The sequence below is a fragment of the Agelaius tricolor genome, unplaced genomic scaffold, assembly GCF_023055355.1.
Source record: "Agelaius tricolor isolate 1412-34295 unplaced genomic scaffold, bAgeTri1.0.p SCAF_16, whole genome shotgun sequence".
Lineage (NCBI taxonomy): Eukaryota > Metazoa > Chordata > Aves > Passeriformes > Icteridae > Agelaius > Agelaius tricolor.
In genome coordinates, this window is record NW_027269276.1 from 15,662,576 (window position 1) to 15,687,011 (window position 24,436).

The 24,436-nt window shown below is 42.0% G+C and overlaps 3 protein-coding genes across 6 annotated transcripts in view; 1 reads left to right on the forward strand and 2 right to left on the reverse strand.

Moving 5' to 3' along the window:
- The window catches only part of ACSBG1 (acyl-CoA synthetase bubblegum family member 1), a 41,729-nt gene extending 35,479 nt beyond the window's left edge, over positions 1–6,250 (reverse strand). Inside the window, exon 1 of one of the 3 annotated variants that reach the window (XM_071441741.1) lies at positions 6,146–6,250. Coding sequence is in view for 2 of the 3 variants with exons in the window: in XM_071441739.1 (XP_071297840.1) it covers positions 380–459 (80 nt within the window). In the remaining variant the exon portion in view is untranslated. Of the gene's footprint in view, positions 1–379; positions 550–6,145 lie in introns of those variants that run through there. The other 2 variants (XM_071441739.1, XM_071441740.1) reach the window with 2 other exon arrangements.
- A 1,218-nt stretch (positions 6,251–7,468) lies between these two features.
- DNAJA4 (DnaJ heat shock protein family (Hsp40) member A4) lies at positions 7,469–13,726 on the forward strand. Its single transcript, XM_071441742.1, has 8 exons — positions 7,469–7,624; positions 7,712–7,852; positions 9,497–9,677; positions 10,567–10,671; positions 11,406–11,633; positions 11,723–11,953; positions 12,452–12,552; positions 12,637–13,726. Exons 2-8 carry the CDS (start codon positions 7,721–7,723, stop codon positions 12,853–12,855), a joined length of 1,197 nt encoding a protein of 398 aa, XP_071297843.1. The 5' UTR covers positions 7,469–7,624; positions 7,712–7,720; the 3' UTR covers positions 12,856–13,726.
- A 363-nt stretch (positions 13,727–14,089) lies between these two features.
- SKIC8 (SKI8 subunit of superkiller complex) lies at positions 14,090–21,377 on the reverse strand. 2 transcript variants are annotated; one of them, XM_071441744.1, is made up of 10 exons: positions 21,167–21,377; positions 21,025–21,052; positions 20,562–20,667; positions 19,595–19,767; positions 18,390–18,538; positions 17,976–18,069; positions 17,126–17,219; positions 16,397–16,489; positions 15,706–15,784; positions 14,090–14,360 (listed from the first exon to the last, which is right to left on the reverse strand). In XM_071441744.1, exons 1-10 carry the CDS (start codon positions 21,344–21,346, stop codon positions 14,271–14,273), a joined length of 1,086 nt encoding a protein of 361 aa, XP_071297845.1. In that variant the 5' UTR covers positions 21,347–21,377; the 3' UTR covers positions 14,090–14,270. The 2 variants fall into 2 exon arrangements, 1 of the variants encoding a protein (XP_071297845.1); XR_011681487.1 differs by lacking the exon at positions 14,090–14,360 and adding an exon at positions 14,406–15,229 and having other exon boundaries at positions 15,260–15,784.
- Positions 21,378–24,436: the final 3,059 nt, after the last annotated feature.

A 24,436-nucleotide genomic window follows, 5' to 3' on the forward strand; every position in this document is an offset into this window, starting at 1 on the left:
AGATGGTCTGTCACAAAGATCAATTATTACCTGAGGATTACCCCCCAAATCCAGAAGAGAAGAGGCTAAATAGCCTCTGTGCTAGAAAATAAACATTATACAGGTGTATCCTATATGCCAATAAGATACAAGCAACATATTACCTACTCAATGATGCTAGTAGGTTTAAAGCCAAAGTAGGATTTAGCAAAGGAGAATAAACCTATTTATAATCTTCATTAACAATTTTCTCTTATTCTAGCCTCAAAAGATACTCCTTATTCTTCATGAGATAGTAGAGACACCAGGAAAAATTCTTGTGCATCTGCACAGTAGCACAAGAGAAGCTGGGAAAAATCAGTATAGGAGTTTGTTAAAATAAATGCTCAAGCTACTTTACCCATTTTCACAGCTTCCTGAAACATTCCTTGCATTTTCAGTCTGCAGTTGTGTTGTGAGAGTCTCGCCACTGTTAGGCATGCTGACAAACCCTGCAAAGCTGGTCACAAATATGCTGAAGAACTGTGCAGATCAGGCATAAATGAGCTACTTGGAGGACCAAAGAAACCAACAGTAACTGGTTATTTGTTAGAAAAAAACACCACGTAATGCAAGAGGAGGAGTCTACTGCTACAAAAGCTATTTCTTTCTGATTTTAACATGCTTGAAATGTCGCAGTGCCTGTGAGCTGCTTACTGTTAAACTTTCTTTTTAATTCACTTTTCTTTAATTATCCATGAGAAGAATTTTAATGAGTTCACAATGCTTTAAGATGCAAATCTTTTCTTTTGCCAAGATTTCCACAAATTCATTCACGCAAGTTGAAGCAATCCTAATTTTACTAAGTCTAGTTTCGAAAAAGAACATTCAATAAAGCTATTTTCTTAAAGAAAACACAGATTAATTACATTAGGAAATGCCTTCAAGTCAACTCAACCTATGAAACCCAGCACTGCAACAGCTAAGCACCTCCTCCAGCACCACAACTACAGCAGCACTTCCTGCACCTCACCAGAGCAGGTCTATGGTATAATATGGAAGTTTCTACACATGACTGAACAAATTACTTCAGGATGTAAGAGAGACCAGTTCAGCTATTTAGGCTACTTCTATACTGGTGAACTAAACAAAATGCAGAGAATGGCTCAAGGCACGCACTGTGAGCACCTTCCCTGGCATGGTTCTGTATGAACTGGCACTTGCCTGGGACAATGCAGGGCAGAGGCTGTCACTGGAGATGATATTAATGACCACCCTGTCTGGAGGAGGAAGAGATGCAAGCCATGCTGTGCCATGCCCTTCAGAGCCAGAGAACATCATCTAAAATGTTTTACTTAATGGTACAAAGAGAGCCATAGTGACTAGGAGTATCTAAGATAACAAATATTAACTTTGTAGAAAGTGTGGATTTTATTCCAGAGTGCCTTACACCATATCCAAACATATAATTGTAGACAATGCAACTTGAAATGAAAGAAAAATTTTAAGTGAGGTTCTAAGAGATCGATTCTCAACATCAGAAACTTGATTTGAAAAATATCTGAACACAAAATGGGGGTATTTCAATGGTAAAAATTTGTCATCACATGCAGCAAAACTCTATTTGTCAGGATTGATTTAGCTCTTTCATTTTGGGATAATTCTCCAAACCCTTTGTTCCAACAATTCTCTGCAGAAAGCCACAAGGTCTCTTCCTTGTAACCAACTTTCCAGTAACATAATAAAGAAAACTCTGCTGCAAGAAAACTCTTCTTTTTCTTCTTCAGGTCATCTAAAGTGTTTTACATGCTATATGAAGGAAACCAATTAGAGAACTGCTAATCACCTTGGTTGAGTTGCATCTTTGGTGTTTAGTGGCTGGGTAACAGGCTGGTCTCCTGGAAGGAAATGGCTGCTCATTCTCCAAGTCTTGTACTTTCAGTGAATAAACAGATCACCTCAAATTTATGTGTCTTCTGTATACACTGCATTTATGAAGGATTTTTTTGTTTTGTTTTTCCTATTATTTTCCTTAAACTTGCTGATGGTTAGCAAATTATTTTGACACAATCAAGCATTCTCCAGTGGCAGATCACTCCTCCAGTAACAAGGGCAGCTTGTTACTGCTAGAAGGGAAGCCAGACTGTGAAGTAAGGGGAATTTATCAGTGGGAATTGGTGGAGAAGAGTTGCTTTGGATTCTCTATTGTGTGACTGTAAGAGAAAACCCACATCATTGTGATAAACTGTGTTCCCTGCAACTGTCAGCCACGGTCTTGTCACTTGAACAACAGGCTTGTGAATGTCAGGCTGTAATAGTTTGACACAGAACCTGCCTTTGCAGTTCTGGTACATTTCTAGGTTGACTTCAAGTTTCACGAAATAAATCCTAACAAATGAGGCCAGCAACTTACATGTAACTTACAGCAGAAAAAACCTTCATCTTGAAATGGTTTTTACATGTTGCACCTTACAAGATGGTACAATCCTTTTCTTTTATGCCTAAATCTACCTGCATGCAAGCTGCACAAGCCTGCACTAGACCCAGACAGAATATTTGTGCTGGGATGGGCTGCTTTTTGCAGCTACAGGATAAGATTTCTGGGCGTTGACAGGCTCACTAAGCAATAAAGGAATATAAAAGCCAAATAAAGTTCACATTCTTTGCTCTACAATTAGGACTGGTATCTTTCAGAAATTTGCAGCCTCAGAGTTGAAGACACTGTCACTACAATTTGCACAGTCCCAAGATCCCAAACAGAAATATCAGAGAGGCCAAACCAAAGCCATGTTGTTCCTAAGGCCCAACAGTGACCAACAGCACTGCAAGGCAAACCAGCCTTGGTGTGGGTGGAGCATGCTTGGGACAGGATGTTTCAGGTTTAATTCACAGCAAGACTATGGAAAAAACTACCCAGGGCTCTGTACTCCCCCATCTATTTACTTGTAAGGCAAGAAAGTGAATGTTTCCATGTACCATAAAAGCTGTATTTACTTAAAATGAACAGAGGGGTGGACTAATTCTGGATGCTCCTTGCTAGTCATCCCTGTTAGTTTAAGCAACTGTACACCAGGGCCCTTGTTTTAGTCATATAACTGGTAACAAATAGTGTCAAACAATACTTTTGGTGCAAACATTAAACTGGTAGTCCTATTGTTCCTCCCATCTTCCAGCACTGAATCCAAATCAAATCATCAGAAGCCTTACCTCACAACCACTACCAGCAGAACTCCTCATGACCTTTATTCAAAGCCCCTGTTCCAAAGGCTTTGTTACATTTCTTTACCTAAATTGCACCACTTCTAATATTTTTTTATTATTTCCTATCAGTTTTCCTAGAGCCTGTCAGCTTTTCAACTTGCTACTAATTGCAGCCCTCTGCCTGCTATGCTCTGTTAACTACATTACTGTGATTATCTACAGCTCTCTCTTTTTCCTACTTTCTCATAAAATTAAAAATTTAATTCAGTGTCTAAAACATTTTAGCTAAAGTAAAAAAAAAATTAAACTCCACAGATCTACTGAATGACAGTAGTTTTCAGGGTTTATGTAAAATTCTAAATCCAAACATGTCTTCAAATATTACAATGTCAAAGCCTCCATTAAATCTTACTAAACAAGGGAGTCTAAACACACACCTTAAGGATTAACCAATTTATGCTACCTTGGGCCAAGGAGATGATGCTGAGGGCAGATTCCAGAATGAAAAGCTTCAGGCAAGCAACAGCTTTTTAAACTCACATATGCTCTTTATAAATTATTTATAAATAAATTATATTACTTATATTTATAACTAATTTATTTCTAATGCAGGAATTCAGAATAAACAAACCTGTGACTGCTAGTTACTCATTACACACTACCCTAAAATAGCTCAAAACAAATGCCATCATTTACATTTTTCCTGGAGGTACCGATCTTTTACTTTCCATCTATAGTAAAAAGATTTTTCTAACAGTTTGTTTCTATAGAAAATACCCTTTTCATATCATTATTATGGGCCCAGGGCCATTAAAGGTTCATTAAATGAAACTGTCACACTTTATTGTTTAACATACATTTTTAATAAGACTAAAAATCATAGCTTAAAAAATATTATTTAAAGAATATTTCCCCAAGAAGTTTGTAGAAATTGTGCTAACTTTTGAGATCTGGATGCTTGAAAGAATCCAGCTCAGCACAAAGAAAAGTCTGCTGTGATTCAAATTTCACCTTATAGAGGAAATACTGAAGCTCTTTAAGCAGATTTAGTGTGACTGAAAAGAGACAATCCCTCAGATTCCTGACTTTTTTTCCGGGTGCTTGTAATAAAAAGGTTTTTTTGATACTTTACAAAAATCAAGGGTGCTGCAAGAAGCTGCAGCTGCAGTTCAGCAGGTTGTTCTCTTACCTGTGTCTCCAGGATCCTGCTTTCAATGAGAAATAGCAATACAGCCAGATTAAAAAAATGCAAACAAGCAGATTCAAGCAGTGATTTATATAATGGGATTAAAAGATAAATTCATAATTCTTGTAGGATATAAAGATGCTGCATGGTCCCAAGGTCAGGGGGGAAGCAGTTTTAACTCCTGTTTTGGGCTAACCTGTTTCAGAACCAGAGTCCTCTGGTGGCTAAATGAAACAGGCTCCAGATCTATTGACTCCCCATTCCCAGTCCATTCCTGCAGAGAACAGAAATTCTCTGCTTGTTTTCCTCTTGACACCCACACGCAAATTTGATACTGGGCAAGTAAAAAGCAACAAGGTGATTTACATGAGGCAGGAGGGAAGAAAGGGAAAGAACAGTAAAAGAAATCAGTTATTCATCTGAAAAATGGATGAGGAACTGCTGGTTAGCAACAACCACAAACTTTAGGAGGCAAGGTGTGCACCAGAAGAAACAGAGTTGGGCACATACACCCTTGATCACCAGGCTGGTTGAGTACAGGAACCACGACTGTAATTGCTGAGAAATATGTCTGCATGTGTAAAGGCTGTATCACATTTGTACTGATCATGACAAAACCATCTGCTGAGAATTCTAACTCTGTTCCATAAAATAATTATTGATAAATAGGAAGTGTCTTGCTTCACACAGCTGTAGGACTGTATTCTCCTCAGGTACCAGAATGACTGCATCACTCAGACAAGAGTGATGTAGGACATGCACATGATGATGCAAAAAATATCCATTGGCTGGTATCTCCTGTTTTTATCATGTCAAACACCAACCCTCACTACTTTTCCCACTAATTCTTTGAATAAATAATTATTTGATTGCACCAACTGGAACCAAAGATGGAGAAAACAAATACTGCATATGAAGCTAAACATAACCTGATAGGTCTCCCTAATAAAATGAAAGTAAATGACATAGGAGGCTCAATCCTCTTAAGCAAAGATCCAAACCAGCCAAGTTTTTGGCTGTTATTACAAGTAACAAATGTTAACAGTAAGAAACCATCCACCAGTGTGAGTTCTTATTATATTTACCAGTATCTGCATATACCTACAGGAGGATGTCTACTCACAGAAATTATATACTCTTTTTATGACATACTAAAGATGGATCTCTACAATTCATTATGTGCTTTGAAAGCTTCTCATCTACTAAAGCATTCAGCTACTACAAAGCTATAAGCTGATTTATTGTTTCTTCTTAAAAGGAAATATTATGTTCAGAACAACAGATTATAGCTAATTCATCTTTAAGGTAGAGACCATTATGAGAATGAACCTTTTCTTTGCCTTAAAAAGGAGATATTTAGTTCTTGGCCTACAAGTTTACAGAATAATTTACCATAAATATTTCTAGAGAAGAGTTTCTGGATTTACTTGTCAATATAATTTCACAATTGCAAAACATAGTTCAGCTGCTGATAATTATGCTTGGAGAAAATAATAATTACCAACACTGATTTCTTTCTTGTGGTTTTGAACTGTTCCTTTCATTGATATTTTCTGTTGATTTCCTGTAATTAGCTCCCCCTTCTTCAGTAAATTTACATGCTGAATATAAGTAGATTGTATTAATTCAATCTTCTAATAGTATTTACCTGAAATACAGTAGGAAGTTCATTATAGTGGCACCAGAGCTCTAAATGATGACAAATTTTCATTCAGATCGCTCCCTCTTTTTCTTTTTCCCCATTTCCCACTGTTAGACAACACAACAGGGCCCTTTCCTTCAGTCATCCTGACTCTTTACCTGGGCTGTGCTTGGCAGGGCAGGGCACTGGAACCTTTGGGCTATCATCATCACAGGAGATGCTCTGCTTTCATAAAACTCTTCCCAGGAATAAGGAACAGTTTCCTGGAATAAAAAAGCAGCTTGTAAACATTCCTATTCAACTCAAGTTTGAGCAAAATCTGTTCTCAGTTCATGCAGCTTTTCTGTATTTTTCAATTGGGATTTTTCAGTATTAAGTTGCCATCTTCCAGGAAAATATGCTATTGCTCAGATCCACACAAGTACCAGTTATCTCCTTTCCCCTGAGCAGTAAATAATTATTTGAGGACCTCTGGTTACCTGGAGGAAGATGGAAACTATCCCAGCTTCCAAGTCTGCTCCAGGCAGGCCAGCTTGAGGAAAAGGCAAATAACAGATTTAGAGCAGGGGTACAACATTAGCCCAATTAAATAAAAATTGAAAAAATACTGAGGAACAAGGCATCAGGAAAGCCTTCTATTAATTAACCAGAAAAAGGTCTAACACACAGCATGGGGCAGGTTGTACCAGGGTGCTCGCCAGCCCCTCACAGGGTAGGGAGAGAAACGGGCGCCCACTGAGGCGGCTGCCATGAGGGGCCCCTCAGGAGGGACCCCTCACCCTGCCAGGCCCACAGTATTTTAGATTTGTCTAAAGCTGACAGAGGTAGAAGCTTTCTAATTTAGACTCAACAGACTGTGTCCACAATACAAGGATATAAAATTTCGGGTCGTTTTTTACTGAGACAGCCGCCATGAGGGGCCCCTCAGGAGGGACCCCTCACCCCTGCCAGGCCCACAGTGCTTTAGGTTTGTCTAAAGCTGACACAGGTAGAAGCTTTCTAAATTAGGCTCAACAGACTGTGTCCACAATTCAAAGATATAAAATTTCGGGTCGTTTTTTATATATTTTTAGCTCCATAAAATAGTCACATTTTAATGCTAATGGAAAGTATATCTAAAGCTTCCATATAATAAAATTATTATTTTGGAACTTTTATTGAAAAATAGTATTACCTAGAAATCTAAAATCAATAAAGAAGAGGAAAGAATCGACGTGCATTACCACATTAGCATAGATAATAATTTACAGCTTCCATGCAATGCTAACTCCTGGTACCCCATTGCCCGAGTACAGTTTGTGTGAGCTGTACTCAGGGAATGCCAGGCACGGCTCCGGGGGAGCCTCAGCCGTACAGCCCGAGCGATTGAAGGCAGCGGGAACACTCAGCCGGAGCACCCCAAATTAAATACGGAGCGCCAGACCCGGGTCCGGCCCAAGGCTCCTCCCACCGCGCGCCCCGCCGGTGACGTCACGCGCCGCCGTTCTAGACCGTTCCAGCCCCGTGACGTCACGCGCGGCGTCATTCCAGAAGATTCGGCCGGGGCTCCTATAAAGGCTGCGGAAGAGGCGGAGCTGCCCGATCGGGGAGCAGGCGGCGGTAGTGGCGGCGTTTTGTGCGGCGGAGTAACCGCAGCGGTGAGCGCGGCCCGCGGGCCCTCGGTGGGGCGCTGGGCGGGATAAGCCGAGGGTAACCCGAGGGTAACGTGCTGCGTCCTCCCACAGGCACCCACCATGGTGAAGGAGACGGAGTACTACGACATCCTGCAGGTGAAGCCCAATGCCTCCTCCGAGGAGATCAAGCGCGCCTACCGCAAGCTGGCGCTGAAGTACCACCCCGACAAGAACCCTAGTGAGGGCGAGCGGGTACGTGGGGTCGGGGCCGGGGCTCGGCCGAGGCCTGTGGGCCGCCACCTACCCACCGTGAGGCAGCCGTGCTCCAGGCGATACCTACAGGCCTTGCGTGGGGCAGGCCCCGTCCGGCTCTCCGGCGGGCCGGGGCCGAGCCGCGCTCACCGCAGGCCCCATCCAGCTCTCCGGCGGGCCGGGGCCGAGCCGGGCTCATCATTTGGCGCCGCCAGGCCGCGCAGTGGGCGGCCCTGCCGGGAGAACCGGAGACTGGCGCAGGGCCGGCCGCGGAAGCACCGCGGGTCCCCCACAGACAGGCCGTTGTTAGAGCCAGCGTGCACTAAGTCCCAGCTCAAATTCTGCTTTTCCCCTCCTGGAGCGCAGTGTCCGTATGTGAAGGCTCCCCTTCTTCCAGGTCTCTTCAGATCTGTGAGCCTGGTAGCAGGCCTGTGGCAAAGGGGATGCAGCGTTTCTTTTTTTTGGATGTGGCGTATACTAGTTTCCCTGTAGTTACGGTGGAAGATCGTCCTTAGAGGAGCTGGTTAAAACAGGCAAAGCTGGAAGGCTTTCTAGTGTGCCAGTGGCCACTGTGCTGTCAGACATTTAAAAGGCTGGTAGTGGATCCGGCTGCCAGCACTGTTGTGCTGGATGGGTTTTCTTCAGAGAAAAATGCTAATGCAGATGTCCAAGGTAACTATACCCGGGAAATCACTGGGCTGTACGTGGGTGGACTGCTTACAAGAGAGCTATCAGCACAGACCCACTCAGCTGCCTGTGTTGACTTGGATGATAAACGAGCACCACAATTGGAGAACTAAGGAAAACGTGAATGATGGGATTGTTTATCTAAAAGCTGGCTTACTAATACATTAATATAGGAATAGAAGGTCCATATTTACCTTTAATTTACAGAACTTAAACAGTGGCATAGTCAAAGGCAATCTTTTCTGCTCTTAGTTGTTTAGTTAACCTTTTCTGCTTTTATTTTGAGCCTGCTTTTTTTGCTTACACCACTTTACATGGCCATGAGTAAATGAAATTTTAAAATTGAAGTGGTCACTCCAGTAATAGCAAATTCTTTTTAAAAATTCAGTTGGTAATCTTAGTAATAGGAAATTCTTCATAGCTATTTAAGAAAATTCCTTAATTGTTTTGATTTGTATCTAAGTCCTTGTGTTTGTGATGAGTAAGCAACACCCGTGTCTGGTGACATAAATCTCTGCTGTAGCTGGATGTACCAGCTCAGCAGGCATGGAGGATCCCTGTGTAGCTCTAGGCTGACTAGCACTGCTGTGGCCATGAGCAGTTGGGCACCTGCAGGACTTCAGGGACAGCACCATATTCCTTTCTAAATGGATTTGTTAGAGGTTATAATGGTTGTTGCAACTACCACAATCAGCAAAATGTAGTTGGTGCATACTTGTAAGGTGGATGTGACTGAATTAAGCCCACTTAAAACACGGGAGGAGGGGGGAGAGGGAGGAAAGGGGTGGTTTTCCTGGACGAAAGTGTGCTATTATAGTCTGTTACCTAGGGAGTTTCCTTTGGAAACAAATGCTACAAGAGGGTGTTGTAGGGGCTTGATCTGTAGATGGAGTTGTATATGAGAGGGCTACTTTTCCTTTTGGTCATAGTTGTTCAGAGCTTCTTTTTTCTTTTTAGTTTAAACTTATATCCCAGGCATATGAAGTTCTGTCGGACCCAAAGAAAAGGGACCTCTATGACCAGGGTGGGGAGCAGGCTATTAAAGAAGGAGGCCTGAGTGGCGGCAGCTTCTCTTCACCCATGGACATCTTTGACATGTTCTTTGGTGGTGGAGGCCGAATGAATAGAGAGAGAAGAGGTACACAGTTCTAAACAAGTTCTAGAAACTCTAACCATGCACTTAAGCATAAAACACTTGTGCTATGGTACTGCTGTTCTGCTGAGTGCACATAGTGTGGATATTACTTGTTGCAACAATAGAATAAGTAAACTATGGTTTTTCTAGTTACTCTAGCATTAAGAGTCTAATAAAGTAGATAACGTGGCTTAGCCATAGCCATCTTTCTGCTAAGTTCTATTTATTTTTTGTTGAAGGGGGAATGGGTAGTCTGTAGGGGAGGGGGAAACATCAATAAGTCAGCAGTTGATTTAGACCTGTTTAAGTTACCTTTTTTCCAAATCTGTGCCTCACTTGCTCATGTTTTTGGGCAATTTGCTTCAAAGGACACCATCAACTTAAACTTCAGTCATTTTAAATCCCATTAAAATACTGGGAGAAATTACATGAAACTGAGTACAGTGTGCTACCAAAAGCGTGATATGATTTTTGTCTTTTCCAAGCCCAATGCCTGTTAAAGGAGCAAGTAGTAACTTGCTGTAAAATCACTGAAATTATGCTGTGAAGTGGCATGGAAATTCATAGGCAGGCATAAATAGCAACTTCTAAATTGACAGATCTGAAGCTGGTAGTGTCCTTGCATCTTGCTGTTTCAGTTAAGCTTATAAAATTAGGAGTAGGGATAGGGTGGCTTTGATGATGCTTTGCTTAATTACAGCTCAACCTTTATGTTCGGAAATAAATGGGTGGAGCTTAGCCGAAGCTGATGGAATTGCACATGCTTTTAAGGGGGCTGAATTGTGTTCAAAGTTTGGAATGAACTCTGCATTTCTTCAGTAAGACTGTGCATGAACATTTGTCTTCACAGGAGCTGAACAAGTATTAATATTTTCCTTTTTTTTTTCTGAAGGCAAAAATGTGGTGCACCAGTTAGGTGTCTCTCTTGAAGACCTCTATAATGGCATTACAAGGAAACTGGCACTGCAAAAGAATGTTATTTGTGCAAAGTGTGAAGGTAAAAAAACACAAGTAGTGGTTTCAAATCCCTCTTCAAGTTGTTTGTGTGGCTTGTCTGAGGCTGAGAAGAAAGTCTGAAGGCTTTCTTACTTTTCTGTGTCTTTATTCTTTGCCTGATCCCTGGAAGTCTGCCAGGGTATTTAATTCTTACTTACGCTTATTCAAAAGTAAGTCTCTCGACAGTGTTACAAAGTGATTGTTCTAATTGCAAACTAAAACTCACTGAGTTGCAGTTAGGGGTACCTAAATTAAAATTATCTTCACCCAGAACTTGGATGTAAATGTTTATTCTGTAAAACTTCTTTAATTGCTGCAGGTGGAAGACTAGCTTGTGTTACGCTACTAATTTTACAGTTACTAAGTACTCCCTAGACTGGTCCTCTTTGAGGTAAATTTTAATAAGGTCTTATATCTTGGTACTCTGTTAAATATTTCATAAGCAGATTCTTTTCCAAGTATTAATGGAATGTTTATGTCTTGAATTTGGTATGCTGACAGTTCCTTGGAAACCAGGAGTTACTGGGGGGGTGGGCAGAGGCTAATACAATTAGCTGTATAAACATTTTGTTTGTAGAAACCTCCAGCTTGTGAGGTATGTTTTGTGATGGCAGCTAAATTCCATTACTGAACTACTCTTAAGTTACCCTAAACATGCTCTTGAAGTCAGTGAGTTCCAGCCTGACTACTGTAGTTTATTTGAGACTGAGATGCAATTTAATTCTTTTGTCAAAGGTTATGGCGGAAAGAGAGGGGCAGTAGAAAAATGTCCTGTGTGTAAAGGAAGAGGGATGCAAGTTATAGTTCAGCAGATTGGACCTGGCATGGTGCAGCAAATCCAAACTGTGTGCCCAGAATGCAAAGGCCAAGGTGAAAGAATAAATCCAAAAGACAGATGTGACAACTGCAATGGCTGTAAGGTTGTAAGAGAGAAAAAGATCATAGAAGTTCATGTTGATAAAGGTAAGAACTGTATATTTGTATTGGTTCCCAAATAATAGTCAATAATAGTCTATAGTTCTGCAGAGAATAAATGGGTTTCTTTTCTTCAGGTATGAAAGATGGTCAGAAGATAGTATTTCATGGAGAAGGTGACCAGGAGCCTGATCTGGAGCCTGGTGATGTTATAATTGTGCTTGACCAAAAGGACCACAGTGTCTTTCAGAGACGAGGGCATGACTTAATCACAAAAATGAGAATTCAACTCTCAGAGGCTTTATGTGGTTTCAGAAAGACAATTGAAACTCTGGACAACAGAGTTCTTGTCATATCTACTAGGCCAGGTGGGTCATTAAGAGTACTAATACTATGTAAACTACTTGGTTTAATTATTCCTGGACTGGAGTATTGGGGGGAGATTGTTCTATTTGGGTTGGTTTTTTTTTCTAACCAGATGATGCAACAGGTTCATGAGGCAGTCACTTAACCTAGTTGGTTCTTTGTTGTTGTTCTTTATAAAACGTTATACCTAAAGCTGTCAAGTACCTCTTAATAAACTTCAGCCCCAGCTGGTGGATATCCAGGAAGATATTAAAGAGGAAAGAATCTTAATTCTACTAAATTATCTGTTCATTCAGCCTGAAGGCTGTGCCAAGAAAAGCTGATTTCTCTTATAGCAGGGGAAATAGTCTAAATGGCCTTAGTTGTGTGCAGCTTGGGTTTAGGTCTTTGCTGTGAACTGATGACAATCTCCCTGAGGTGCCATGAGAACACAGTGTACAGTGTGGCTGTGAAATGCCTGTCCCATCACAGCAGCCCACTTACAGCTCTTGCCTCCATAGGTGAAGTGATAAAACATGGTGACCTAAAATGTATCTACAACGAAGGGATGCCTGTCTACAAATCTCCAATGGACAAAGGCAGCCTGATCATACAATTTTTGGTAAGCTGCATGCTTTTCTGTAGCCAATATACTCATGTTTGCACATGAATAAATACTCATTTTAAAAAATATGTAAAATTGTAGGTCCAGTTTCCAGAGCACTACTGGCTTCCAAGGGAGAAACTGTCTCTGCTGGAGGCTCTGCTTCCTTCACGAGAAGATGTTATGGTTACAGATGAGATGGATCAGGTAGACCTTGAAGATTTTGATCCCAATGAGCAAACCTACCGTAACAGTGCAGGAGAAGCATATGAAGAAGATGAGGAGGGTCCAAGAACAGGAGTACAATGTCAGGCATCTTAAAGCAAGGTGGAGCGGATGTCATCTAAGATGTAAATTTTCACAATGAAAACTGCATGGCTGTAATAGCCACTGCTTGTGGGTTTTGTGTTCAGCAAATTGAGTTGCTGCGCTGTCAGTATCACCTTTTTGTAACTAATTTATATTGTGTTCTTGTAGTCTTTCTATATAAAGCAAATGTCATACAGCTGAGAACCAAGTTGGTATGCATTTTCCTTGCTGTGAAGGTTCTCAATTTATTCACCTGTGCTATTTCTATAAGACTTTGGCAATATCAGTAGAGGCTAAGTGGAGTGTCTTATGTAAATACTTTCATACTGGAAAATTAATTTCATAGAATAAAACATAGCAGAATAACTTCTAATAAATAGTACTTCACCTTTTCTCGTGCTTCTCTTGTACTTTCTAAGCCATTGTGGAAGCCCCTTTATTTAAACAAGTTCTTCTAAGCTCAGGCTCCTGTCATGTAGTCTAGATTATTTGTGTTAGTTGCACCACTCATAGCTGTCTCGTTTTGTATTTCAGAAGCATTTTGTGCATGCCCTCCTCTCTGCCTCATAGCCCTCTTCTGTGTTTTGTGGGTTTACAGTAGCATTCCTTCAGCTGCTTCTCTTGTGTGTGACCTAAGGTTACAAGCTGTCCTCTAATGTGTTACATACAAGCAAATACTTGCAAATAAAAGTTTGACCTTTCAGAAGCTCAAGCTTTGTATTTCAGCCTTCCCTAGAAAGGGTTTTTACTTCTAGGCATTGTATACTTGTGCCTTAACTAAAATGAATAAACCAAAACCACTTGCACTGGGTATACTGCTGCTGTTTTGTAACATACATGGTATCACAGTACAGGATCCCATTAAAGCCTTTTTTCCATTTTACCTATTGGCTGGTAGTTGTTTGTATTAAGTCAGGGTTAGAAACAAGTGCTCCCCTTTAGTGAAATGAAACCATGATGTATGATCTGTGTCCATGTACCACACAATTGTTGAAACAGGTGTTCAGCTTAAGTGATCCTCTTGCACTCAGTAGCAGCAGGACAAGCTGGGCTGTCATTTCCCATGTCTATAACACAGCCTCAGTCATTTTCCTTCTGCTAAAATAAGCTGCTGTAATACTTAGGACACGGTTTCCAGCTCTGGTCTATTTATGTTTAAAGGCAGGGGTGATTAACTGAGCAGTTACTTCACCCATGACTACCTATTTCCAAAAATACTTTTTTCCCAAGAATTAGACACAAGGACTTAGAGCTGCAGCTTTTATTTTAAAAAAGTAAGACTTTCTCTTGTGCTAAGCAAAATCAAAATTACATCTGGTTTTGCAGATCAGTATGAATGCTTTTATCATACTAAAAAATTACATAGGTCAGTAGCAGTCCCTTGAAACTGCTACAAGAGATTTACTGAAGCATCTGAGTCAAGACATTTAAACTGGACAGTCATAAATATGAATTTCTTGGTCATCACCAACAGACACAATTTTGGACCCACTTCCATTGTATTTCACTCCCCAAACCTGTAAATAAGACATGCAAATTTAGCGAGAGAGGACAAAGAAAAAGAATCTTTACAGCAGTAATATTTATTACAAGGAGTAGAGGAAAGATTATTGAAAAGTCACCTAATTAGAACTGGTGTAGTTGTGGCTTCTGCTTCAGCAGCAGAGCAGGACAGTGCCCTCTAGGAGCCTGCCGAGCTCCTACAGCCACTCCCACTGACTGTGCCTCACCCTGGCCAGAGACACTCGGGCAGGGCTCAAAAGTGCTTGCCCCAGTTGGCATAAATAACCCAAGCACTTGCACTCCTGCCCACCCTGCAGCCCTTTCTGAAAACAGTACTGTACAGTGCAGGAAAGGAAGAGAGACTGAAGAACGACTGGGTTTGTCCTTGAGCTCTTTCAGAGAACCATTTACCTACCAGTACAAAACTTAGAAGAATTCAGGTCACTGTGATCTAAGACAGTTACACAAGCTCTTACCTGACACCCATCTCCATCAGAATGACATCAGGAAGGGTGAAGGCTACCCAGCACGTTAATGTGAAATGCAGAATGGGTGTGTTTTGGGTAATCTTGTACACTATTTTGCATTAGTACCCAAACCCAGCATTCCCAGTAACTAACAGATCTCTGTTTGCCACAGACTGAGATCATACACAATAGCTAAAAGCACAGGGGAAAGCAAGTCCCACTTGGTACTTCAATATTAAAACCCCCACAACTATAGGTAACTGAAAAGAAGGTTACCAGCAAGAAAGTACTACAGAAGAAAACATTCAAATAAAATCTGAATGAATATCCTTTGTTTCTTGTTCAGTGGTCCATTAAAATAAAACACCAGTCTATTTATCACCTAAGATTTGGACAAAGAGTAAATAGGTAGAAACCTAACTCCTTCCCTCACAGGTAGCTATCACTGAACAATACATTTAAAACCCACAGTATTACAGACACTGAAGGAGGAAAAACTCCTAAGTTTCCAGGCTGCTTTCAAGCATCTGTTTAAGCAATTCTGTCCTTTTAAATAAGTATTTCCACCCTTACACATGCTGTGTTAGTCACAGAAATAAGTAAAACCAAAGACAAAAGTAACAGACTCTGCTGAGGCTTAGGCCACTCAGGATTGCCTTTTTTGGGCCTAAAAAATGTTAATGACTTGGAAGAGATCAGCATATACACCTGGGAATACTAGTTCAATATTAAGTGCTAAATAACCACAACTTCTAAAATTTCCAATTTCATTATAGCAGGCTAAAGCTGCATTACTGCAAGGCTGGGGCTGCAGCACCAAGGTGAAGCACAAATGTGCTCAACTACACAAGCTCTCCTGGGAACGTGGTGACTCAGGGAATAGCAGCCATACCTGATCTTGGTGGTCAAAGAAAGTATGGACACAGGTCCTTGTTCCAGCATCCCAGACCTTCACACTTTTATCAGATGAACTGAAAGAAAAATAACACTGATTAATGTTTTAATTAATATATTAATTAAAGTTTACTGCAAACATTCAAGGGTCCCAGATGGTAGACATAAGAAACCCTCTGACCCATCAAATACAGGGCTGAAGTAGCAAAGGACTGCATCTTCTGCAAGGTTCCACTACCTTTAAAATAAATCTACTGTTCCAACATCTGCAATGTGAAAATGAAAACTCCCATTTTGGCCAAAAAATTCTTTGAGTCAAGTTCTTTGGATAAGGAAATTCCTGTTACATATACTTGGTCCCCCAGCTGCCTCAGCTGTTTTAAGAATTAATACTAAAATTCAAGCAGATTATTGTACTACTACTTTAAGTTGTAATTCTTGATTCAAGAGCAATTTTTCAGCTATTTAGAATCAAACTGCTGTTCTCTTAGGTTAGGTGTTTTTCACTTATCAGGAACTACACTGCAATGGGGAAGACTTACTCAGTAAAATGCTCTCACTACAGCTGGTATCATATCACAGATTGGCTCGAGCCTTTAAATTTTATGTTATTTCATTACAGATCCCACTGCAATTTGTACACATTTTTTTTTTTTCAGTAATCAAGAACAATTAAAAATCCTCAATACCTGGAAACAAAATGGGTATCATCAGGACAAAATGCTACATTTAAAACCCAGGATCCGTGACCGCTTAATGTGCCAGCCAAGTTTGCATGTTGCCTGTGGAAAGAACAAGTTAGCATTTGCTTTGTGAATTCCAGGGAAAAAGCAGCAGGAATATACTCTAGCTAGTGCAATCAAGAATGGTTCAGTGGAAGGTGACTTTGGACATTTGTTCATCCAAGCTGAACTGGTGTTACAGCAGATTCTGTTTTTCCATTTCAAATAGTTAACATAAAAAGAAGTCACTAAGCAGATGGACTGAAGGACAAAGAGTTTCACCAAAGCCAAAGCAATGCAGGTTTAGAGGGTGAAGACCACTGAAGCAGGGCCATTTCCTCCCCAGGGTCTTCCAAGGTATTGCAAGATGCAACAGAAATAGGTCATAAATATAATTTCCTGTGTACACAACAGATGTTTAGGAGAGGTGAACACAAGCTCACAGGACAGATACACAGAAGAATTAGCTTACTGCCTACAGGCAAATATGAAGAAAGTAATTTGTTTTCAATTTACAGCTTTCTTCTACCTCTACACTTTCAAAACCTATCTAAGGATGTAGTATTTTATGATTTAAGATTATTTATTACATAAAAAGTCACCAAAAGCTGAAAGGAATTCTGGAGAGTGGAGGGTTTGCTCTATGTTTCACAGTATCAGCCTCTCTAAGCAGTTGCTGTTGAGGTCCCCACTCACACGTCGTAGATTTTGATGTAGCCGTCGTCGGAGGCAGTGACGAGTAGCTGGGAGTCAGGGGAGAAGGTCAGCGAGCGGATGGGCATGGCATGGCCTGCAGGGACAGGGACACAGGGCAGGACTGGCACTCCTCCCACACAGTGCCCAGCAAGCCACAACAGCTCTGCCTGCTCAGACACAGCAGCCTCTGAAGCCTCTTTCTCTCTAGAGGCTTCTTCGCACAATGGAAAATGGAAACAGACAGCAATTCTCAACTGTGAATGTTAAGGCATGTCTGCAACACCAAGACTATCTAGTTTCTTTCAGCTGTGCATCTCTATTAGAAATCATGTCATATTTTATAGTGTGATTGCACATTTAAGTGGTTGGGGTTTGGTTACAACTGGGCAGAAACTGCATGAACATTAAAAGCCCATTTATCTGTTAGAAAAAAAAAATGCATGTGTTCTACAACATAAAATGTTCAGTTACTTTTTAGACCAGCAAAAAATTGCTTTAGAACAAATAACACAAGAAAAAGAAAAATCATGTGCAGGGCAGCACACATTTGGCTTGGCTTCATTTCCTTGTACTTTTCTGCAATACAAGGAGCTCCAATTTAAGAATTTAATGCTTAAGAATTTAATGCTTAGGAATTAAGCATTACTGACTGTATCTTTTAAAAAAGGCATTTATGATGCAAGCCTGAGTTTACAGTTTGCCTCTAATATTTTAAGTGGTTTAGGTTAGAGCACAAATATGTCAACTCACTTTTGCCATGGTTGTTGTAGCTTATTCTGACTTGCATTATATCCTTTAATTTTGTCAGAAATGAGGTCCGAATTAGGAACTGCAAATAACCAAACCATACCTTCTAGCGTGTGCAGAAGTTTTCCAGTTGCAATATCAAAAATATTGATAATGCCATCTATTGCTCCACTGGCCAAGTACTTTCCATCTGGACTCTGTAATAAAACACAAAAAGTGTGATTCAACATCTGTGTGTATTTATGCTGTGTAAGCCCTGACATTCCCTTGGCAACTTTTCACAAATAGTCATCTATGCAGGATACCTGGACTCCAAAAATCCTGAAGGCTATAAACAAGATCCAAATATATTTTCCAGATGTGCAGGGGGAAATGTCACATAATTTGTATTTGGAACTATGGCTGTCACCTAGTATTATTGCAGAGATAAACTGATGGATGGAAACAAAAATACCTATTTACAACATATTACAGCAATAGCAATTTCTCATAAGGAATTATCAATTGTGCTTCTTACATATGCAATGCTAAGGATGAACTTTCCTCTGGTGTCTAGAGAATATTCTTTCTTTCCAGTTTCAACACCGAAAATATTTACTTTCCCCACGTGACTTCCTGTGGCAAGGTACTGGGAATCAGGTGAAAAAGCCAGGGACCAAGCATCAACTGTATTAAAAAATAAAAACCAGTTAGCTGGATCCTGTTCCTGGTTCTTATTCAACAGTGTCAGTCCTGTATGCATCTGTCTAGATGTGTAACCCCCTAAGAATGTACAAGCTCATCAAGTTACCCCTTCTATGTAACTAATGGAGCATATCTTGAGCTATTTATTTACATTTAGTAAAAGATTACATTTCTAGTAAGACCCTAAGCTTATGAGACCCTCACATAACAATAAATTTAGACTTAAGACTGCATCAGTTAAGTGGAAATTCTTACTTTTTTCCCGGAACCAAAAGATTGAAACTACTGAAAAAAGCAACACAAGTATGTAGCAAAGCACAGAAGATGAAAGTACAGGAGAAATGCAGATATACAAAATGTAACACAGATAACATTCCTGCAATTGAACGTAAAAACCCATCATTTTTCAGAGCAGTGCAATGTATTTATCTGGCACAATGTAATTTACAGGTTTTTCTCCTAGAAGTTAAATATTAATTGCCTAAAACACTGCAAGATTATTCTTAAATTTGTGAGTCCCAGTCAACTCATTAAATACTTGGAATAAGACCTTAGGCCCTGAATTCCAGCTTGGAGAACATCAGCATCATTACCATTGATAGCTGTTTTGACTTGCTTGCTCAGGATTGGACATGCTGGATAAAAAAGGATCAGATGCACAGCTCAAATTCACTGCAGTGTTATGAAGAACATTCAGAGCTCCTTTGTAAATCCATCTGAATAAGCACTTGAATTATTTCTTCCAAATATAACCCTAACCCTTTACCAATGCATGTGTAAGAGAAGCTTCTGCTTTATGCATACAGCAAAAAGCCTACTATGTATACCTGAGAAAGCACAAGTAGTGTGTAAAAATAAATGGAAAATTGTCTGATGCTGCTTTGTGTCGAGTTCATAAAACCTTAAAGACTTCTGCAAATACAGGAAAGATTAAACCCCCCAAAGACCTTAATGCCCTCTGGCACCCCAATGCCCCAGTATTTGCCAGGAAGAGTCACACTGGTCCCCTGCAGAGCCAGCTCAGCACTGGTGTCTTACCAGGACCAGCATCTATGGACTTGATCTGCTTGCCAGTCTCTAAGTCCCAGAGGCGAATGTGGGCGTCCAGGGAGCTGGAGGCTGCAATGGCACCCGTGTGGCTGATGTCCACAGACACCACCCCCAGCTGGTGCCCCTCCAGAGTCCACTGCAGATCCAGCTTTTCATCGTTCCTTCCATGCAAGGGAAAGGAAAGGCTCGTTGGGAACAGCTGGGGGGGCTGAACATCCCCAGCCTCACACAAAACAAACAATCCACATTCCTCCCTTTGTTCAACACAAGGCAACCTGAGTTCTCCCATGAAATGTGAAGGGCTACACATAAACTCTCTGTACTTAAAAGAACTGACAAATCAATAATTTACCATATTCCTGTCAAGCAGGTACTTCATCCTAAATTTGGAAGACATCCCACCAAAAAATGTCCATCACACACCAGTCTGTGGGTGCTCAGAGCTGACCTGCGAGCTCAGCACAAAGTACCATGACTGACATCTTCACAGCCACCCCACCCAAGCTAAACCTACCACTGAAGTGAAGCACATCCTTCACACTGCTTTGCCTAAGAGACAATAACTTCTTTGCAAAAGCACACTTCCATAAGGATTATCAGGATCTTTTCTTCAATAAAAAAGGAAGATGTAATTTCCTCTTTCTCACTATTCCCATTATTTCTTTCACAATACACATCTCCAAATGCACTGTCTCATCAAAAGATGCATTTCTCATTCTTTGGTTTAGAAGTACATTAAGTATTCTCTGAAATGCATTTTCAAAAGGATTCTCTTTTTTTTTTTAATGAAAGCACACCAGACTGCCACCACTCCAAGAGAAAGCACACAACAATGGAGATACACTTGCTCAAAGAAGGAGCCATTTTTCTAACATCCCTGCAGATTGTGGAAATTCAAGGCTGCTCCACACAGATCATTTCTAAGGCCTAACACAGATTAATATGGGGCACTTACCACTTCCAGACCTTTACCAGATCATCCAAAGAGCCAGAAATCACTGTTTCAGAACCATCATTTTTATTTTTGCCCCAAGCAACTGACCAAATGGCATCATCGTGAGCTAAAAAAGAATATAAGCACATGAATTAAAAAATAAGTATTTTCTCTTGATAGAAGATCACAACTGGTTTTGGTAATGCTGAACTGGCTAGCTGCAATGTTGGCAATAGACCCTGCCCTGCTCCTCAGGTCGACTGAGCGCTCTGAGAGCCTTGTCACCGTCTTGTTTGTTCCAAAATATGCAATGCGTTGTGTGAGCAGCGTCAATGTTGAAAAAGCAGCACAGCTACCTCTGAGTTACTCAGATTTATGCCTAATATAAACATAACCAGGTCTCCTCACACGGATACCTGCCATTGTCAACTTTACATCATCCCAGAACACCAACATTGCTCAATACCCGTTAGCGTTTGCTCACCTTGCTCTTGCTTGAAGAGAATACCGTACTAGAAAGAAAAAATAATTATTATTACATGAGCAGCCTATACACATATATATACATACACATACGCACACCTGAAGCCAGCAATTAGCTAAGCTAACGCTGTGTTTATAATTACCTGTGTGGTCATGTCTTTCTGAAAACAATCCCGAGGGGAGCGCGCCGAGAGCAGCCGGACACAGCTCCCGCCGCCGTCGCGCCGTGATGACCTCGGTACCACCGAGAGCGCCGCTCCCCGCGCCCTCCGGCCCCGCGCCTCTGCCGCCGCCCTGTGGCCGGGAGGCACAGCCGGACACATCCCGCCGGCGGAAACGGCCACGCGTCCTGCCCGTCAGTGCCCTCAGCGACAGCGGCACCGAGCCCCCTGCCCCGCGTCCTGCCCGTCAGCGCCCTCGGGGACAGCGGCACCGAGCCCCCGGCCCCGGGTCCTGCCCGTCAGCGCCCTCAGGGACAGCGGCACCGAGCCCCCTGCCCCGCGTCCCTTCCGTCAGCGCCCTCGGGGACAGCGGCACCGAGCCCCCGGCCCCGGGTCCTGCCCGTCAGCGCCCTCGGGGACAGCGGCACCGAGCCCCCTGCCCCGCGTCCTGCCCGTCAGCGCCCTCAGGGACAGCGGCACCGAGCCCCCTGCCCCGCGTCCTGCCCGTCAGCCCCCTCAGGGACAGCGGCACGGAGCCCCCGGCCCCGCGTCCCGTAGTGGCGTCCCACAGTTTACACCTCCATCGCCGCCTCTCACTCATCCCCTCACACAGACCCACAGGACAGGCGGGCGCGGGGCCGGCTCCATCGCTGTGGGCAGCCCTCAGATGTTGGGTGTGTGGTAGCGGTGGCAGCGGTGCCCTGCGGTGCTGCCATGGCAGTGCTGGTGTGAGCTGTGGGGTGCGGTCAGGTCCGCCGGCCCAGCCGTCAGAAGCTCCTGAGGGAAGGCTGGGCTGGCTGCCGCTTGTCTGAGGTGTGCAGGAGGCGAGGGGCAGCACTGCCCGATCCCGCGCTCCTTGGGCTGCAGAACTGCCCATGGCCCTTACCACGGCACAGAAGGCTTTAACTTCACAGAATCACAGAATCACAGAGTCATTAAGGTTGGAAGGGACCTGCAAGATGATCAAATCCAGCCTAAGTTGACCACCTTGTCAACTAGGCCTGAAGCATGAAGTGCCACACCTGATCATTGCTCGAACACTTCAGGGATGGTGATTCCACCACCTCCCTGGGCAGCTCATTCCAATGCCTGACCACCTTTTCTGTGAAGAAATTCTTCCTGATGTCCAGCCTGAACTTCCTTTGACACAACTTGTGGCTGTTTCTCTGGTCATTTCACTTGTTTCCTGGGAGAAGAGCCTGATCCCCACCTAGCTGCACCCTTCTGTCAGGGAGTTACAGAGAGCGAGAAGGTCCCCCCGAGCCTCCTCCGGGCTGAGCCCCCACAGGGCCCTCAGCCACTCCTTGTGCTCCAGAAAGGAAGTGTCCCTGCTAATCATCTGTGTCAGATTAAAAAAAAAAGGTATGACTTTTCTTTTGGAAGCTGAAGTTTCTCAAGTTGCTGTCTCTGCTTGAGTTAAAAGTGCAAAAAATGTCAGAATTTAAGTTCAGGAGAATTAATCAGATTCCCTGAGGCTTAAAACTAAAGACAAAGGATCAGTGGTCTTTCACAGCTCTTAATCAGTTTTCATATGTACGCAAAGCTCTTTGAGATCAATAGAACTTGTCTGAGTAAGCAGAGTAACAACCAAAACAGGAATTCTGAATGTGTCTTAACACAGTTCTGCAGTCAAGAATGAAAATCTGGGTAAAACTCTTACACATGATTACAGACTTTTACATATAATTACAGAATCCTTAGTTCTCTGATTAGGTTGAGCTTTGAGAAGATTTTAAGGCATACAGCTGTAATGTCTTGAATTTCAGAAATCCTCATTTTCTCGTTTGTAGTGACACAATGGTAAACATTCTCCAAAAGTAAAAGAAGTTATTCTATTTCTTGCCAGGGTTCTTCTACGAATTCTTTCATTTAAATGTGCACTTAAAATGTACTACTTTCACCTTATGTTCAAATAATCAAGCTTGGTCTTGCAGTTCTGTCTAGAGTACTGCAGGACTGTAACATAATCTTTGACAGACAAAGTGTTTCTAATCCCTCCAGAGGTTTCAAAGTTCTCTCTGTGCACTGGTATTTACTCTGTACAGTGAACACCTTAGGCCTTCATGGGAAAAGATTGTTCCTGTTCTCCTGTGAGAGGGCAGAGTGAGATTGTGGGTTATTTCCTACATCACTTATGACACAAATCTGTATCTGATAGAGTGAAAGCTGATTAGATGCTGCATCAAGAGGATAATCTGAAGCAAAGTGTGCCACATGTTTGATTTACAGATAAATTGCCTCTGTGGAATAGTAACTGAGAGCAGGGTTCTATATGTCTGTCCTTGTTGTGGAGCACTGTGTCAGTATGGGTATTTCAGCCCTAATCACAACAATGTCTTGGGAGTGCCTCTGGGTTCAAATAACAGCTTTTAAAAGTGTTACAGGGAAGAAACCTGACATATTAAAATGATCATTGTGATCACCCTCATATTGTGCTTACACATAGAAGTGAATTAGGTCATGACTTTGGATGCCACATTAACATTGCAAAAGGCACTTCTAGCCCAAAGTTCACTTGCAGAGAACACATTGGGAGCAGGACAATTTAAGAGCACAGGCTGAGTGCCATTGTGGCCTGGTACTACAGCCCCAGTTCACATCAGGGTTCACAGTTCAACACCAGCCTCACACACAAGATGGATGCCAAGCAAGCTTTGATTCATTAAGGTCATAAAGACACACGAACTTCCATAGAACAGGAAGGCTAGATCATTAACTGGGAGCTCCAGCTCTGCAGGTACACGAGCACTGCAGCATCCAAGTACCAGACATGTCAGCTTCTCTCCCTGCTCCACACTAAATAATTCATTTCCTAGTGGGTTTGAGGAAGATGAGAATGGTATTTAAGTTATGTGGTGGTGTTTGCCAAAGTGAGTAATACAGGAATATGCATTTTTGTGGTTACTACTGTCAGGCCATCTCAGTTTAGAAAAGCAACTGTGTATTACAACTGTGCCTGCAGTCCCAGGCTTCTTTCAGGACTGATCCATCCAAACCCAGTTTTGGGTTTGTTTTTCCATCTTAGGTTCAGTGTAGGATTGGTCACCCACAGGTGCTGCAGGAACAAAGGGCGACTTGTGACAGAGTGTGGAGCCTGTGTGCAGATTTATATATATTTTTATGATTTATATATATTTTTATATATGTGTGTATATATATATATATATATATATATATATATATGTATACCATCTCTCTGTTGTGGGGCAGCAGCAGCAAGAGCATCTCCATCCTCTTTCCAGGAGGTTGGCA